This window comes from Esox lucius, chromosome 4 (genome assembly GCF_011004845.1).
Source record: "Esox lucius isolate fEsoLuc1 chromosome 4, fEsoLuc1.pri, whole genome shotgun sequence".
Taxonomy (NCBI): Eukaryota; Metazoa; Chordata; class Actinopteri; order Esociformes; family Esocidae; genus Esox; species Esox lucius.
The window spans coordinates 28,765,831-28,783,854 of record NC_047572.1 but is presented as its reverse complement, the minus strand read 5'-3'; the positions used below and the strand labels follow the sequence as shown (position 1 = coordinate 28,783,854).

The 18,024-nt window shown below is 42.4% G+C and overlaps 1 protein-coding gene across 2 annotated transcripts; it reads left to right on the top strand.

Moving 5' to 3' along the window:
- The first annotated feature begins 942 nt into the window (after positions 1-942).
- Positions 943-17,841, top strand: fgf24 (fibroblast growth factor 24). Of its 2 annotated transcripts, none has more exons than XM_020045684.2 (5): positions 943-3,670; positions 3,853-3,889; positions 7,522-7,690; positions 10,663-10,769; positions 15,246-17,841. In XM_020045684.2, the coding sequence occupies exons 1-5, from the start codon at positions 3,639-3,641 to the stop codon at positions 15,522-15,524; spliced, it is 624 nt and encodes a 207-aa protein (XP_019901243.1). In that variant the 5' UTR covers positions 943-3,638; the 3' UTR covers positions 15,525-17,841. The 2 variants fall into 2 exon arrangements, with proteins under 2 accessions (XP_019901243.1, XP_010899158.1); XM_010900856.3 differs by having other exon boundaries at positions 7,522-7,699.
- The last annotated feature ends 183 nt before the right edge of the window (positions 17,842-18,024 follow it).

Below are 18,024 nucleotides of genomic sequence, written 5' to 3'. Positions count from 1 at the left end.
AGATGAGTGTAGCGAGGCATGCAAATACATCATGAACATGTTTACATATGTTAGGGAATAGTTGTGAAGGGGCCATACAGTGTGTTTATATGTGCTAAGACAATTTAAGACCTCTGTTGAACCGAGAGGGGAAATATCCTCATTAGTGTCATGCAGGGTATTGAAGCTCATGGATTGGTCAATATGTTCTGGGCGTACCATGGTGCCCCAAGATGATTAGTCGCAGAGCAACAGTTTAATTGTCATCCCATACTCAAATGGTCTCTTTTCCTCTCTCTCTGTTTCTCTCACACACACCCACACACCCACAAACGCTGTCACCCCAAACTTCAAGGCACACCCACCCACACACACACTTGCCTTAAACTTCAAGGCAAAAGCGTAGACACCCTAAATGACTCCAAGCTAACAACATGCGATGGAGGACAAATTACAAAATGCTTCCCGGCGTTTCTTCAAGGCTCTCCCTCTCAGCGACACTCTTCTGGGCACCATCTCCGTCACCCTATTGCACCGCCAGGGTGTCGCGACCCCGCTGTGACCTGGTTCTGACTAGCTCGCGCTATGCCGCAGGACTCCGGGGGCCCGGGACCAAAGAGCCAAGCCAACAGTGTGAAAGAGGGCCGCCAATATACTAATGGGGTGGGGCTGATTCCTGGGAGATGAGAGGAAGAGGCTGTCCCCGCCTCTTCACACGTTCGCTGGGCTGTGACTCGGGAGTGAAAAGGGCCTGGACGGCTTATACGAACCACTACACCCTTGGCCGTTCCCTCACCTTGAGATTTCAATAGATGCAGATTCCCCCCCTCACCCCCTCACCCTCTCACCACCAGCCCCCCCCCCCCCCCCCCCCCCAGTCGATATGTTTGTGTCGGAGATGAAAGTGGCAAGTGAGGAGTGAAAGGGGGGGGGTGGGGGGGTCCTGACACTAATGTAGTGCATTGGGCTTCACTTACAGGACAGCCAAGTTCTTTTGTCAAGCTTAAAGGCCCTTTGAACCCCTGGCTCACCGCCCTCGGAGAGCTTTTTCCACCCTGCCTTTTTTTCCTTCTAGCATCAATGAGATATTTTTCGCACATTCCAGATGACCGTCCTTTGCGACAGTCTCAGAGGAACGCACCGGCGATGGTAAACAGCCGTAGGGGCGCTGCGGCAGATTGTCTCAGTCGGCCCGCTGGGTCCGCGCGCTTGTGCCGGGTCACTCTTATCCAGACCCCTTGGGGGCTGCTGGCTCGCTGGCACACCTCCTCCACGCTCAGAGGGACCGAGGCCGCTCCCCGTTCATAAAGCTGAACGCTGGTCATTGTCACATGGACTCAACTTTCCACCCTAAAAAGGTCTCAAATGTTGATCGAAATTCTGACCAACCCTCATGGCCATATAGCATTACAGACGCATGTTTCTGAGAATAAATAGGACTTAAGCACTGGTTTGTGTCTTGGTAATGGGATTTGATTTAAAATTGCATTATCAATCTGTCGGCCAGTTGGAGAAAAAAGCTGTGATTGGAAAAGTTTAAGCCTGGGTTGTTGACTAGTTATCATTCCAGGACTTGGCACAGTGTGACAAGCAGTGGGAAGAAGTGGAACAACACCTGAAGAGACTGGTAGACAAGCTAGAATGGTTGGTGTGTGTCCCACACTCCCTGTGTAATGTGAGTCTACCAGGGGTCTTGATGGCACATCGGAGGTGCCTTTTTAAGCTTTTTTTCAAATGTCACACAGGTGAGCACGTCAAAGGTACTGCTCAATTCACCTTTTGCCGCATCTCTTGTACTTTCATTACACTGTCACAAGCATGGGCACTGAATCTGATGAGTGATTGCAATGCGGGCTACATCTTGTGTTGTTGTAATTATTATCCGTTACAGCACCTTCACTAATCTCTATTTTGGATTGCCGGCCGATGCTATAGGCCAGACATAATTCGACTGTAGGATTTACAAAGTTAGTACAATTTGGCAGGCGCGCACAATGTTCATTAAAATTTTCATATGATACGTACTATTATTTTTTTTCTCGTGACAGAGGTGTTTCTGAATTTCGTAGAAGGACGCATGTTTTAATTGAATGGTAGTAATATCTGCAAACAAATATTGTACCCGCGGCTACCAGAATGCTTGTAATATCAATTTTACATAGGAATATAATTGCACAATTTGTAAAGTGCAAATATACTGACCCATTTCACTAATGTACTGACACATACACCTAATTCAACTATTTCAAAGTGAAATACTCTTCAGTGTAAATTTATACTACTGTGGGAAAAATATTAATTTCCATTTTAAATGCAATGAGGGTGGAATGCTGTAAATCCCGTTGTAATAGGACAATAAAGAGCGATCGCACAATGGTCTTAAGAGGGATGTTCGGTCATTCCATTGCGAGTTCAGGGCCTCGTAAACACATTCACACCTCTCTTTCATTTAAATGCAGGATAAGTTATAGCACATTATTGAAAAATCGAGTTTCACAACAACATGCATTTCAATGCTGTCTGGGAGAGAAAATCCCAATCCACAAATGAAGTGGCCTCATACCTGAAAACAAGGTAAACCGAGAAAGAATCATCGTTGCTTTCTCAGCTCAGGGCATATCTTTATAACGCGTATGCCACCAATAACAATAGTGGAAAACAATATTTAAAAAGCCGAAAACATTTGGGAAAATATCGAATTCCTTGACAATCTAACAACCTCACGAGTAGGTTTGAACTTGAAAAAGGTCTATACCTATATTGAAAGAAATATCAAACTGCTCAAAATAAAATGAAGTCAAACTTATATACAAGTTTCGAAAAAAGTTAAAACAAATCCATAAATTCGTGTGTCCCCTCTTGTACCAACTCCCTCCCAAGCACTATCATTCTGACTATAGGAAAACATTCTCTAAACTGATGGTCTCTCAAAGATTACCCTATCAGGTGCAAACCGCTGACAGGTTTCCACCCACCACCCACAAAAAAACCTCACTGTGCCCAAATCCTTAGCCGCAGATACTCCACTGACAGACACTACACTCTCGCCCCTGTAACGAAGGTCTGCCGCAGAGTTTGATTCAGGTTTCATATTTATTCCCTCTGGATAACACTGAAGTTTTACCACAACGCGAGTTATTCCACATAAGCTTTTTTTTTCCTATTCGATCTACGCACTTGTCCCCTTTTCCCACAGTGGTCGGGAGATTTAAAATTGTCTATGCAAGGTGTAGATATCCCCCGCAGGTACGGACGGAATTGAAGTAGCCTACCTCTGATCTTTGAAGCAGCACCTTTAGGAGCAAACAGCGTGCGCGCAATGGATTTTTAAACAAGGGAGAATCTACTAAGCAATGGTTGCAAATTGAATCTTTTCGCGCCTGACAAGATACCGCTGTCTAAACGGACCTTGAGAGCGGAGCGAGGAGACCGGAGGGGGAGAAGAAAGACTACGCTACATTTCCCACTGGATCGTTTTCTTACAACAAGGAAGCACCTAATGTTGCATTCAGTGACATTTTTGCACTCCAGTTATTTATCATTACACTGGGATTCGAAGGCACCCCCGGTATTGTTTACGTAAGGAAGCTGGCAGGTCTATTCTCAACTTCTATCGGGGCTTTAAAACTGTGGAAGCAGGTGTATTTCAGCAAGTCAAGATGTCTCTTCTGCCTTCGAGGTTCATATACCTGTAAGGATTCCATCTTTCTATTCCTTTCGTTCCTCAATGCAAGTACATTCTTACCAATAGAAGTCGCTAAAAGCTACATAACAAGTTGCTACCGTTGTATTAGATCCAGGTGGGCTATAACAGTTTGTATTGTAGGCCTATGTATGCTTGTGATTCACTCAGTCCTCCTTTTCTCTCTCCAGATGTTTACATTTTCTGGTCCTCTATTTCCAGCTCCAGGTAGGTTGATTTGATTGTTCTGATTTAGAAGTGTGTGTGTGTGTGTGTGTGTGTGTGTGTGTGTGTGTGTGCGTGTGTGTGTCAGACAGACGTAGAGAGAGAGTGTGTATGTGGGACGGGGGGACGGGGACGGGGGGGGCGGGACGGGACGGGGGGTGCAGCACCCATTCTGTTTTAATTACGTGAACAATTAATTATAAAATTCAATATAGTAAATACTCTTTCAGCTTTTAGGAAATAATAGCATATAATTGTTAGACACGACAGTTCTCATACGTAGCTTGCTATTTGTTATATTACTTTTAAATATATACTAATAACTTTTCACTAAATACTGACTTTTATTTTATTCTAAGAAAGGCACGCAATGTAACTGTTCCATCGTAAAAAAGGTGATATTATGGCAAATATATCGGGGGTTTTCCTCACTGCGCCCCTCACTAATAAATCCACGGAAGGCGTACAGAGCACAAGGCAATACGCGTTGAGAACCCCCCCCCCCAAAATGTATTAATAAAATACATTTGAATCACATTTAGTTGACAACATGATTTCGATCATTTTCAGCGTGTTGATCTATTTTATATTACAAACGGTATATACGTCGCGCTTTTTAATCCATGCAATCGTTTTTAACTTGGTTGATTTATTGTTGTGCACGTTAGTTGTATCAGCTTTAACAACTCTGCATGGATTCAGATTATGTTGCGCTCAAGGTTGCCTACTATTAAATATGAATGTATTTGCGTTTTAAGCACTATTATGTTGCCTGTTTTTAGTCAATTAAATGTGTTTTTTGACCATGAATGTAAAACATTTAGATATGATGTACTTGGTGTGAACTGATGTCAGGTACAATGTGTCAAATAATGTCCGATACCGATACAAAGTGTCAAATAATGTCAGACACAAAGTAGGAAACAAGACTAGTTATCTTGCAGGCTACACTGAGATGCTGCAATCAATGCTGCATGACTGATATTGAGGTTATATGTGAAGATATATCTTTATGGCATTTTCTACTAGGCAAGAAAGAGTTGAAATATTGAGTATTTGCTGAAAGAGCAATGGGTGGGATTTGAACCCATGCTGCTGCAATTTAGACCACAGGACCTCCTAGGTTACGTTATGGCTGCTTTTGTGGCCTGGTCCATATTACCCTTAACCCCAGGCTGATGCTAATCAAACCATTCGGTGATAACAGAAAAACAATTTAAAGCATATTAAGATGGTCAAATAAATTCCTGGGCACTTTGTACAGGGCTATGTCATTACATAATGTGCAAAACCATGTGCCCTGTAATTGAGATTACAAAATCTCAGCTAATTTAAAATTGTTACAATTCCAGGAGCTTCAACAAATTACTCCTTCATAGAAGGCGAGGATTTGGACGTCAACAAACTATTGCAAAACAAATTAATGATATTAGAGGCCCAGTCGATTCAGTGACACTGCAGCAGATGATGACAGTCGGTGTAAATCGCCCTCTTTGACATCCTATCTATGTCCCAGTTTTTAATAAACATGTGTCAAGGGACTGTAATCCTAAATCCTGGCATTCCCATTTAATTATAAACCTGTACAACGTACCCCCCTCAAGGTAAAATGTGATTAAAACAAAAGAAAGGACAAGGGGAACAACTGTGTTATAGGAAGGTATGTGCTCCGTCCTCAAGGAATTAGTACACATAAAGCCATAGTGTTGACGGTTCAAATCCTCCTCCGTCCCAGGCATCCCAGTAATTATAATACTAGACCAATGCTGTAATTGTTTTGGTCAGATATACTGATGTGCTTCTTGCTTTGTGTGACTAATTGCCTCTGTGAAGAAGACATAGGGGGTGGGGTGACGGGGTCTCTTAAAGGCTTTCTGGAAGAAGGTAGATACAAAAATGTAGCACTACCTTGATGGCATGAGTGTTTTTTTGTAGGCCTGAATTACACAGGTAGTGAGGAGTATCTGAGAAGTGAGAAGGGGCCTATGTTTCCCGACAAAGATGGTGCCAGACCTTTTTGAAGTTTCAGCCGTATCCATTTTCGCCCCTCGTCTTTGAAGAGGGAGACAGCTCGATAAAAAATGTTGTGGATTGTATTTAACCTGAGCCCTTTGCAGAGGCTTGCCTTTTCCTCCCCATCTGAAATGCAACTGTCTACAAAACACACCTTTATGTTTGCTTAGAGATGGAGAGATTTGGTCGAAATCCCTCAGCGGTTATCCGAAAAGTTTTTTTTTTTTTTTTTTTAATGCATGGCGGCTTGGTGGTGAACGTTGAGGGATATGATGTAGCGGACAGTCAGTGGTTTGCTCTATGCATTTGTTGTATTGGATTTGAGTGGCCTATTAAACTAAGGGAGTTGTCTGCTGAAAGCTCTATTTCTTAGATGCAAAAGTACAGTGTTTAATAAAACCCTAGTTAAGGTACCATCTCTAAACCGTGACCAGATACAAAGTACATTTTTTAAAAATCTGTATGAATTACCTGCTGATTGTGATATGCGTTTGTTTTCAGACTAGCCACTTTGTTTTAGTGGGGCATGGTGGTAAAAAGTTAATTTTTAAAAATGATTTCTTATTAGTACAATTCCCATTGATTTCAGACAACCCAAAACTGACTGTGCTTCCTAGTTCCTTACATTTTTGCTGACAGACGTGGTGTGTCTTCAAACTCCCGGGATTTGTTTTCACATCAGTGGTTTGTCAACCCCCCACCCCCCCCCCCCCCCACCCCCCCACCCCACCCCACCCGTGTTAAAGATTTGTTCTACCCAGAGCATATTTCCTCTCTCATTCACTGAATGTCATTAATTAGCTGAGGTTAAAATAACAAGGAGTCTGAGTATGTAATGTGTATATAATTAGCCACCTGAGAGAAGCCACATAAAAGACCATGACCATGTAATTACCATACAGCTGGGGAACGAGATTCCAGGGGTTACGAAAGTATATGTTCTCCTTCCCGTCCGCGTATGGGGTTGGGTGACACAGTGCACGGGCTATGTGCCTCGTGACAAGTTGTCACAACCCTCTATTTCTCTTGTTTTCAGTGCCCCTTAAGTTACCAAAGGCTGGAGCTGACCTTCACATTCAATCTAATGGTATACAATATTTGAAGTGTGGGTGTGTGTGTGTGTTAGGTGCTTCCTAAGAGAGTGTGTTTTATTTGAAGGTATGAGCTGCCTCTCGCCGTCACATCCACTCTGTGATTTAAATGCCTCACCGGGGCCCTCAGGCAGATTTTGTTTGATGATAGTGTAACGGGTCCGCATGCTTCAGGTGTATAATTGCTAGTGGCCTGCTTGCTTGTGGAAATGGAACAGTGATTTCTCAATATGGCCCCCGGCAGCATGGGATCCACATGCCTCCGTACAGAGACAAACGATAACAATGAAGGAAGGACTGCGTGGTTCCATGTCCTCTCCCTCAGAGCTTCACGGCATGTGGATGTATATTTGTAAACGCCGCCTCACGGTTACGTTACCTGGGAGAAGCACGTCGCGTGGCAGAAACACGCAGTGAGCTCACGTCACGCCACGGGCTCCGTCGTAGTTCCTGGTCGTCAAGCAGAACCTCACCGCAGAGGCCCTGGTAAAAGCTGACCCACGAACGGACTGTATTTTGTCTTTCCTCCAGGAATCCCAGCAGACCTCGGCCGATTTCAGGATCTATATTGAGAACCACACGCGGAACCCAGACGACCTGAGCCGGAAGCAGATCCGCATCTACCAGCTGTACAGTCGCACCACGGGCAAGCACGTCCAGATCCTGGGCAAGAAGGTCAACGCCAACGGAGACGATGGGGGCAAGTACGGTACGGGAATATTCCTGTGCACATCACTTCCGGACGCCTCACAATTCCGCTCACAATTCCGCTCACAATTCCACTCACAATTCCACTCATAATTCCACTCACAAATCCCCTCACAAATCCCCTCACAAATCCCCTCACAATTCCCCTCACAATTCCGCTCACAATTCCGCTCACAATTCCGCTCACAATTCCACTCACAATTCCACTCACAATTCCCCTCACAATTCCACTCACAATTCCACTCAGAAATCCACTCACAATTCCACTCACAATTACCCTCACAATTCCACACACAGTTCCACTCACAATTCCACTCACAATTCCCCTCACAAATCCCCTCACAATTCCCCTCACAATTCCGCTCACAATTCCGCTCACAATTCCGCTCACAATTCCACTCACAATTCCACTCACAATTCCCCTCACAAATCCCCTCACAATTCCCCTCACAATTCCCCTCACAAATCCCCTCACAATTCCTCTCACAATTCCGCTCACAATTCCGCTCACAATTCCACTCACAATTCCATTCACAATTCCACTCACAATTCCACTCACAATTCCACTCACAATTCCCCTCACAATTCCCCTCACAATTCCCCTCACAAATCCACTCACAATTCCACTCACAATTCCACTCAGAAATCCACTCACAATTCCACTCACAATTACCCTCACAATTCCACACACAGTTCCACTCACAATTCCACTCACAATTCCACTCACAATTCCACTCACAATTCCACTCACAATTCCCCTCACAAATCCCCTCACAAATCCCCTCACAATTCCCCTCACAATTCCCAGAGTTGAGACCGTCAGTGAGGGTATTAGCTGTGGAAATGATCCCGTGTGAACCAGGATGCGGTCAACCTGTTTTGGACCGATCCCGCTCAGATTTGGGTTTTGGATTTTGTAACTCAGTCGATCAGTTAAGCCACTGAAGTGATGACGTTTGTGGGAATTTGAGGCCATGAGTGTGATCAGCCAGAACGGTGCTAGATGTGTGTACTGTATTTATTCAGGTTGAGCTGGGTGTCATATACAGTTTTGCTCAGTGGCCTTGTTGAGGTGGAGGTTTGGCTGCTTGGTGCTGTTGTTTTTTAACTCTAGTGAGTTTTTTGCCACTGTTCAGTCTGCAATAGGAAAGTGTAGCCTCACAGGGACTTAAATGTAAAGGCGACATTCCTGCGTTAGTGGAGACTACATTCTCTGTAACCACAGCACACGGCTGCTCAATGGGAAATGACCTTTGCATTTGTGTAGCACCGTCTATAACGCTTTCAGCGATGTACATTGAATACGAGTCCTGTCGGGTTCTTTATCGGGCCGGACTGTGGCATAGGTTTACGTCAGAATCTGTGTCGCCTGTTTTTACCGAGTGGGCTCGGCGGTGTGAATCGCCTGCATACAGTGTAGTTCGGCTGCCATGTTGCCAGCCTGTGTCGACTGTGTTCAGTCACAGGTACTGCTGAGGCGAGATTTCCTCTTGTTGCTTGTTAGAGCTTGAGTGGAAACAGATTCAATGTTTCCCATGAAGCCTTGCCAACCCTGCCCCCTCCCCTCCACCCTAGTACCTGGCACCTGTGAACTCCTTGACACTGATTTAACAGGAGGCTGGAGAAGACGCTCTTCTCTCCTCCCCGCGCTAATCCTCGCTCAGTCATAACAGCAGCCTCACAATGGAGGGTCAGAAAGCCCGGCTGAGAAACGGGGCCAGAGCTGCAGCAAGGTCAGACACCCACATATACATCCTGATAAGACCCCGTTATAGTTCTCATTTGTGGTGTATGGGAAGTGTCATGTGCTATCCCACATAATTTGTCAGCAATTGTTCTTAACAGAATGGATTCTTTGTAAGTTATCATCTTTATTTATATTTAAATGACTAGTCACTTTTGTTAAAAAAAAAAAAAAAAAAGACAAAAAAAAGTTACTTATATTGTGAGGGCAATTTTTTTTTGGTAAAAATACATTTGCCCCAGGGGATTCTTTCAGTAGGTCCACCCTCAGCACAGATGTCTGTGAATCACTGTGCTGTGTGGTCTTGACACTTTTGTCGCTGTGAGTGTCCCACTTCAGCCCAGCTATCAGTACAGCTTTCTTTCACCACATTATAGAATGAAAGACACAGAAGATGGCCAGCTAAGTGAGGACTTTTGACCCTCTCTGTCCCAGCTCGTTTAACCCCTCCTAGGAGTTTGATTTGGGACTTCCTGTGAATTCAGAGACATCTCTACATTTTATCAACTTTGCTCCCTAGTCTTAAGAGAACGATGTCTTCTTCCCTGTTTTTTTTGCGACGTCAGCTCTCAGACACGTTTCCCCTCTAAGATGATTTTAAGGGACACTTTCGGTGATCCCCCCCCATCCCCAAACATCCCCCAACACATCCCCAGGCTCCAACTCATGCCTCTATTCCTTTGAGTGCCACTGAATAGGCCAGTGTGTTAAACAAATGGATCAACTTTAACTTTTTGATTGAGTGAGCACGGACCAAAGAGAACCTGAAACCTAATCCTGAGGGATCGTAACCGCTCCAAAATGCTTGGCAGATCTCTCGCCCGCAAGGAAGGAACAGAAACAAAGGTGACCCCCGCAGGGTTGAGTTTGTGACGGAGCAAAAGGACCAGCCGGAATGCTTGTTTGGAGAGCAACATTTTAAATGTTCTGGCAGTTGACCTTTTCGTTTGTTGTGCTAACTTTATCACAGCAGGAAAATGATCCTGCATCAGTGTCTACCTCTCTGGGGGTTTACAGTACATTGTCAAACAATTTTTGAGGCGGTAATGAGGCTGAAGTAGTACTTTTGGGTGTTATTGAGTCCTGTTGAGATCACACAATCAAGAGTGTTAATAGATGTCGATTACAAATAGTTATGTTTTGTTTATTGTTTTTAATGTATCATCTGTTTTAAGTTTGAAAGCATTTTATCAAATAAATGTTTGTCTTTTCCCCTCTAGCTCTTCTGGTTGTTGAGACGGAAACTTTTGGGAGCCATATTCGAATAAAAGGGAAGGAGAGTGAATATTACATCTGTATGAACAAGAACGGCAAAATAGTTGGAAAGGTGAGCATTTTCTAGTTCATATTTCTCTAACTCAATTTAAAAGACAACAATGAGAATTTTGCCACCTATAATCACTGTAAAGTTGGAAAATACCAGATTTCCATGACAACATTTATTTATTTTATGAGCATGTTTGCTACCACCCCTTTCTGATTTTCTGCATTGTTGCACATTTCTCACATTGAATGTGGTCAGATATTTTTCTGGGGGTTAGCAGAACGTAGAGTGGGTCTGAGAGAAGAAAGGATTCCAGCAATGGGTGCTTGTGTCGTATGTTTGGTGTGCTCGGTAATCAAACATGCAATCTTAAAGTGTGATGATGTCACTGAACCTGTAGTTAATTCAAACAAATTAATGGGATTATTATTATTATCAGGCCTGATTTGGGCCAGCTCTGCCCAATATAAATCTGACTTTATATTATATATAATCAAATTTAATTTATGGGCTGTGGGCAGTGGCAGCAGAAATTGTCTGGCAGCAACTAGATCTGTAACACAACCAGGAAGACTTTGAACAGGAACAGCTACGTGTCATTTGGGCCTGGTAGTACTGAGGTGTGGTCCAAGGTTCTGTGTCCTCCCAAGGTCAAACAGGACACCAGGAAGGTTAGAGAGAGCATTCCTTGGATTAAAAAACTTAAGTTAGCATTAATTTCATTCTGTCACATAAACTAATGCATCAGAAACATTAGGACTTAAGACAGGACAGTTTGACCCTAGTCCCCCAGCACAATAATATATCAGTGTAAAACTAGGGCCTGAGACGGGGGTACCGTGATACCGGTACCATATGGAGGTCCCCCTGGACAGGGGCATCCAGGCTGAAATCAACTTTAGCCCTTGCCATCAGATAAAAGTTGTCAACATAGGTTCCAAAGCCACATCATATTATGATCAAACAAATTCCTGAACACCTTCCGGAAAACAGTTGTTGATGCATATCAGCCTGGAAAGGGATTCAAAGGCATTTCTAAGGCTCTGGGGTCACCTATGAACCATAGTCAAAGCCATACTGTCGCAAATGAAGAACATTTGGGACAATAGTGAATCTTGCCAACATCCCTCCAAGAAAGAGCAAGGAGTAAAATCATCCATGAGCTCACAAAGAACTCTATAACAACATCCATGGATCTGTTGACCTCTCTTGCCCCAGCTAAGCCCAGTGTTCATGACTCCACCATCAGAAAGGCAAGGGCAAAAATGGGATTAATGGCATAGTTACACTGCAAACTAAGAAGAGCAGGAGTGCTTGTTTTAAATTGTCCAGAACACAACTGGATGATCCTCAAGAGTTCGCTGAGAATTTTCTGTAGACAGATAACTAAAAATTGGACGGTTTTGGGTGACAAGTGCCTCGTGTCTCATACCAATGCCCAAGCATGGTGGTTACAGTGTCATTGTATGGGTATGCTTTGCTGTATATGGAACTGGACAACTTATCATTATTCAAGGGGCTATGAATTCTGCTCTGTGTAAGAGAATTCTACAGCAGAATGACAGGCCATCCGCCTGTGAGCTAAACCTGGAGTGCAGCCGGGTCATTTAGCTCAGACAGTGATCTGAAACAAATAAATAATTGTACATCATATTTTTTTTTTTTTTATGGCGTAGTCAAAGTCCTGAACTAAACCCTGTTGAGATACAGTTGCAGGACCTTGATGCAGTAGTTTGAGTAGTTTGGCAGGAGTGGGCCAAAATGATCACTTACTGTGCTTGATCAATAACTACAGGAAGCGTTTGTTAGCCATCGTTACTGGAAAACGTAGCACAACCACGTTTGGTGTCTAAGGGGGCGGTTCTTTTTTCAAACGGTGGAATTACTTTCAATAAATCAGGGTGCCCCGTGTGGAATCCTGCCTGTATAGTTTAAATGTTAACAATAACACGACGTGTCTCCTCCTCATCTTCCCTTACCGAATGAGACCGGATGGTTTAGTCCTGGTTGTTCACACAGTTTCTGTGTTATGTAATATTAGGTCTAGGTTGATGATCTCATATCATTCAGTGCCAAAAATGAACAAAAATGGAATAGAGCTGACAGTGGCAAATACTTCTTCAGAGCACAGGAACGTTTGTTTTGTGCTCTGTCTTCTATAAGATGTCTTATGTTGAGGAAGTAAATAGAAATTGAAAAAGTTGCGTTCTTGTAAGTGCTGAAAACATGTATCATTTTCTTGGGTTGCACAGGGTTAATTATTTTAATAAGACTAAGACATCCATGCTTGTGCAATGATGCTAACATATCTACAGTTCCGGGAAAAAATAAGAGACGTTTTTGGAAAGGAAAGAAAAAGGTGCAGTGGTCTCTTAATTTATTACAGAGCTGTATATGTACAGTGGGTATAGAATGTCACCACCCCCATGTGTTCACCTATTGTTGCCTTACAGCCTGAAATGAAAACACATAAGATCATAATTTTACAGCTTTGGTTAAACACAGTAACCCACAATATTAAAGAAAAAAAAAAAAAGATAATTAATTACAATTGTTAAGAAAAGGACACATTCCCCTATTTTTGACACGGTGTGTATGTCCGTATAAGAATTGAGGAAAGAAAGAAAAAAGATAAATGTCTGAGATCAAACAAAAGATTGACGTCGGGCACTGACAATCTCAAGACTACAAGTCTATCTCCAGAAAACCTGGCATTCCTGTTTCCACTGTATGTAATGTTATCAAGACGTTTAAGCCCTATGCCACTGTGGCCAATCTCCCAGGACTTGGCCACAGGAGAAAACATAATGTTTCGGGGTTGCTTTGCTGCTCTTGTACTGGGTGCCTTGAACATGTGCATGGCATCATGAAATTCGGAAAACACCAAAGCAAACCAGGAACGGTTGAAGACCAAACGCTCTTAAGTGGCCAGCAAAAGTTCAGATTTAAATCCTATTGAAAATTCTGGAGAGATTTTGAAGCACCCTTTAAAGCTAGGAGATATGTAGGCCAAGCATGGGCCAAACTGCTAGTACAGAGTTACAGGAAGCTCATCCATGACTATAGAAATAGAGGCTGAGCTACCAAATATTGTTATGGGTTTTATTTTGATAAGGGACATAGTGACAGATTTTTCACTGCTGGCTAAGTGATTTGATCTAACAAAGTTTATTGTTACCAACTAGTTAGTGAATTCCTTTGATAACTCTATGAATCCCGTTATGTAACTTGTGATTTCCTTTTCGCACTCCATCAGTCAACAGATCATCTCTAATGGCCTTAGAAGGAATACCACTGCAATTATATGGCTTTTTCACCAGGTGGCGCCATATAAAATAGCTTTGTGTATATTCCATTGTTTCCTACAGGATTCTGTGTTAGCACTATTGATTGGCCTAGGAGGCGTCCGGTGACAATTGTTTTTGCTTTCTGATGGTTGTTTCTTACTTAACACTTAATGTGGTATACTGCTCATTTTCTTGAGCCAGTCACAGATGAGATGAGCAGTTTTAGCGACTCCTTTAAGGGCGGGAGATTAACGTGGTAACGGAGCCAACAACAATTCCGCTGCTGCTAACTAGCTTGAATCTGACTATACTGTGGTAGTCTGACATCTTTGCTATCCGGTGGAGTTTAAACTCTAACTTAACAGGAAAGAAAACTGTACGATTTTTTTACAAAACACAGTAAATAACAAAGAAACACTCACTTATGTAGATTGCCAGATCAAAATGTTTTGCGCAGGTAAAGAAACGTTAGGCTATGCACACATTCTGTTGCTGCCATTGCTGTGTGTGTTTGAAACAGGGATTTGTAATGCAGTTATGAAACTAAACATCAGACAAACAACAAAACATCCATAGTCTAGTGAAATATCCATCTACAAATCCCAACTTGCATTTATATACCCATACTTTAGAGTATTTCTTTCTCCCAAAAAAGTGAGTGAAAACCTCCCATTTAGTCTTCTGTGACCACTCGAGATTGGTTGCCGGTTTCGCTTGAACTCATTCATTTTCAAGGCTCACTCGCTCAGTGCAGTAACTTTGTAACAAGGAAAAAGTATGAAAACGAGTTTGCAGGCTGAGCCTAGTAGCTTAGCTACCATAAAGCTTTATTTCTCATGTCAGCTGGTAATGTTACAACGGAGCGAAATGGCAATGCGCTTGTAAAATTTAAAATACTTTTGCTGTGGCGGTGTGGATCCAAGAGGGGTTTACAGCCCCTGCAGAAGAGCAGAACACACTGGTGTATATCAGAAACTATTATCAACGTTTTAATCACACAGCTTGAAATGCATGGTGTTAGTGGCTTGTTGAGTTTCTGTGTCATTTCAAGATCCATACCAAAAACATTAAAATTAAAAAGAGGTTAACTGCAGTTGTTCCATCTCATTCTGGTTCAAATGGCATTCAGGAAGGCTTCTTTGGCAGTTCGTAAAGTAGGTTTTCTTAATGGTGTGATGTCCAGGAAGGCAGAAGTCATTATTTCACTGAGATAGGTACCAGGTGTCTAACGCTGTTTTTTTACCTCTTGCAGCTCAATGGAAGGAATCAGGAGTGTGTATTTGTGGAAGAGTTTTTGGAGAACAACTACACAGCTCTTGTATCAGCCAAATACAAAGGGTGGTACCTGGGCTTCAACAGGAAGGGGAGGCCCAAAAAAGGATCGCGGACCACACAAACACAACAGGAAGTGCATTTCATGAAACGTCACCCAAAGGGCAAGGTGGACCCACTGGAAGAGTTCCGTTTCACCACAGTAACTAAGCGGACACGAAGGGCGCGTCGCTTAAAACAGAACCCCAAAACAAACTGAGGGCCCAATGGATGGCTAACGCACTGTTTTCCAAGGAGACCGCAAGCTCCTGGCCGGAACACACCTTAAAGACCTGTAAAAGGATCAACGACGAAAAAAGAACATAAACTCAAAGATGTTTTATTTTTATATTTCAGTAACATTGAGCATCTCCTAACTGTTGGATGGTTCTGGTTTATTATAATTGTTATAAAGTGTCTGTTATTTTATTTATACTGGATAAACTAAGGACGATGGACCCTTATCGCTAATAATTTGCTCCTTTGAATTTCAAATTGAAGGCCTTTTTGACAATGAGGGTGGAAGCATGCATTTTTTGATGTTATAAAAAGCATCCACTAGATTTTATTGGAATACCTGTCAGTTTTGTTTGTGTTACCCCAGGCAACAAGGATCCCAGATTTTCGGCTGGAACGGGACACCATGGAGAAAAAAATGGAGGTGAAACAGTCTGCCTTAGATAACTGCGTAGCATTGAGTGCAATATTTCACAGTGCCCACTCTCTCTCCCCCAACTTGCTCTCTCTCTCTCTCTCTCTCTCTGTGTTGATAACTTCTGCCTGAGTCGCAACCTACTATAGATGGAATGCGCTGAACACATTTCTTGCTGTGCGATGTCTTTGACATTTTTGTGCAACCTATGATTCAGCTGAACACAACATGCTTTGACTAGCCGGGCCCCAGAAGGACGGGGTTGTACTTTTGTTTAGCCTGAGTTGATGTGGCTGAGATCTTCACTGAGAAACACACACTGCCACCCTCACAAGGGTACATGGAACATCTCACCTCACATGACTATTTGACAGAGAAAGTTTGAAAAAGCGTGTGATCGCAACGGTTTTTGCCGAATCAATAATTCAATGCATTGTCTTAGGGCTTGCAAATTTGACCAGTCAATGCACTATTTCTTCATAAAACAATTGCATTATAGCATAAACCTGACTTATCCCACTGCACATTTCTTGCATACTCTGGTTCAAACAAGCCAAATGCCAACTAATTTTTCCTTATCAGCATATTTTTGTGGCATATTGGACAAAATCATAGCAAAATGTTCAAATGGTCAAGGCAAAATCAAGCAATTTTGCTAGCAAAAAATAGCACACAAATCCCAATGAGCAGAGGTACTGCTCTCCAATCATTTGATGTTGACTTATAGCTATACTTATATAAGTTTGGAATAATTTTTGGAACAGAGCACCTGCGTTTATTAGCATATTTTCCAACCAATTTAGCCCGACTATACATAAAACCAAACGGTGGGTTGGATCATGTTGGTTGTTCATGGTTCATTTCACGCACCCAAGCATCCATGTTCAAAGAGACGTCCCAAAAACGATTAATCTCTAACGTTGTATTCAGTCAAGCGAGTTGTAATGTCGAGAACACTGAAGTGTCCATACATGTACTAGGATAGGTATAGATTCATCCCGCCTACACACTAACTGTGCATCAGCGTTTCTTCTCTTGTTATATCAGTGACTGACAGTCAACTAAACGTGTCAGGTAATGTTTTTTTTAAGATTGGTAATTTTTTGGCCAGCTATCTAAACTAGTAATTATGGCCAAATATGAACCAATCAGGCAGGGCAAATCCCCTGAGGTCCTCACCACTAGGGAGCCCTAATTTATGTCATTCTCACTCAAATGTCATGTATGCATGGCGTAAGTCATGGCAAAATATATGGAATTGCATGAAATTAGCTTTAAAATGACAAAATGTCTCCACCTAATGGCAATTATTGGAAATTAGTAAAGTTACACATGAAAAAACTATCTTTGCCCTATGGTAAAACGTATGTTTTGCAGGGGATTAGCTGTAAATTTGCAGATTTATTTCTCTTTGTCTCATGGCAAAGTGAAAAAACTTTCATGAAATGTATTATACAATTTTAAAACATTTTCTCTTCAGGTCAAAGCAAAATGTGTACAGTTGGAAAAAACATGCTAGAAATTAACTTTAAAACATAAAATTTATTTCTGCTGTCATAAAGGGGGCCACTAAAATATCTTTGCAATGATGTGTGGGGAGGCCCCCCAACCAAATCAAGCATAGGGCCCACAAAAGTCTAGGGTTGGCCCTGGGAGTTGTGATCCCAGAACATTTTAGATCATGTTACCATTGATGACAAAGTTCAGCCTTTATTCCTGGGTTGAGCTGTAGTAGCCTATATATGCCTCTACCATCAGACAGGTTTTGTATGAGATGCTACTAACAACGACACATTTATGAAATTTTAAAAATGTATGCAAAAATAATTGTATGATTATTATGAGATATTTATTGCCTTTCTTTGTAAATACAACGTGATGAATTTATTTGGCCTCTGTTAATAAAATGAGGACTATATTTAAAAATATCCACTCTTTGTTTACTTGTCCTTGTTGCGGTTGCAGGGCAAAAACATGCCTTTTTTCAACTTGACTACAAAAATGTAATTACATATGATCACTGGTAACTATAAAATGTTCCCCTTTAAAATCATTTTGCAGGTCGGTC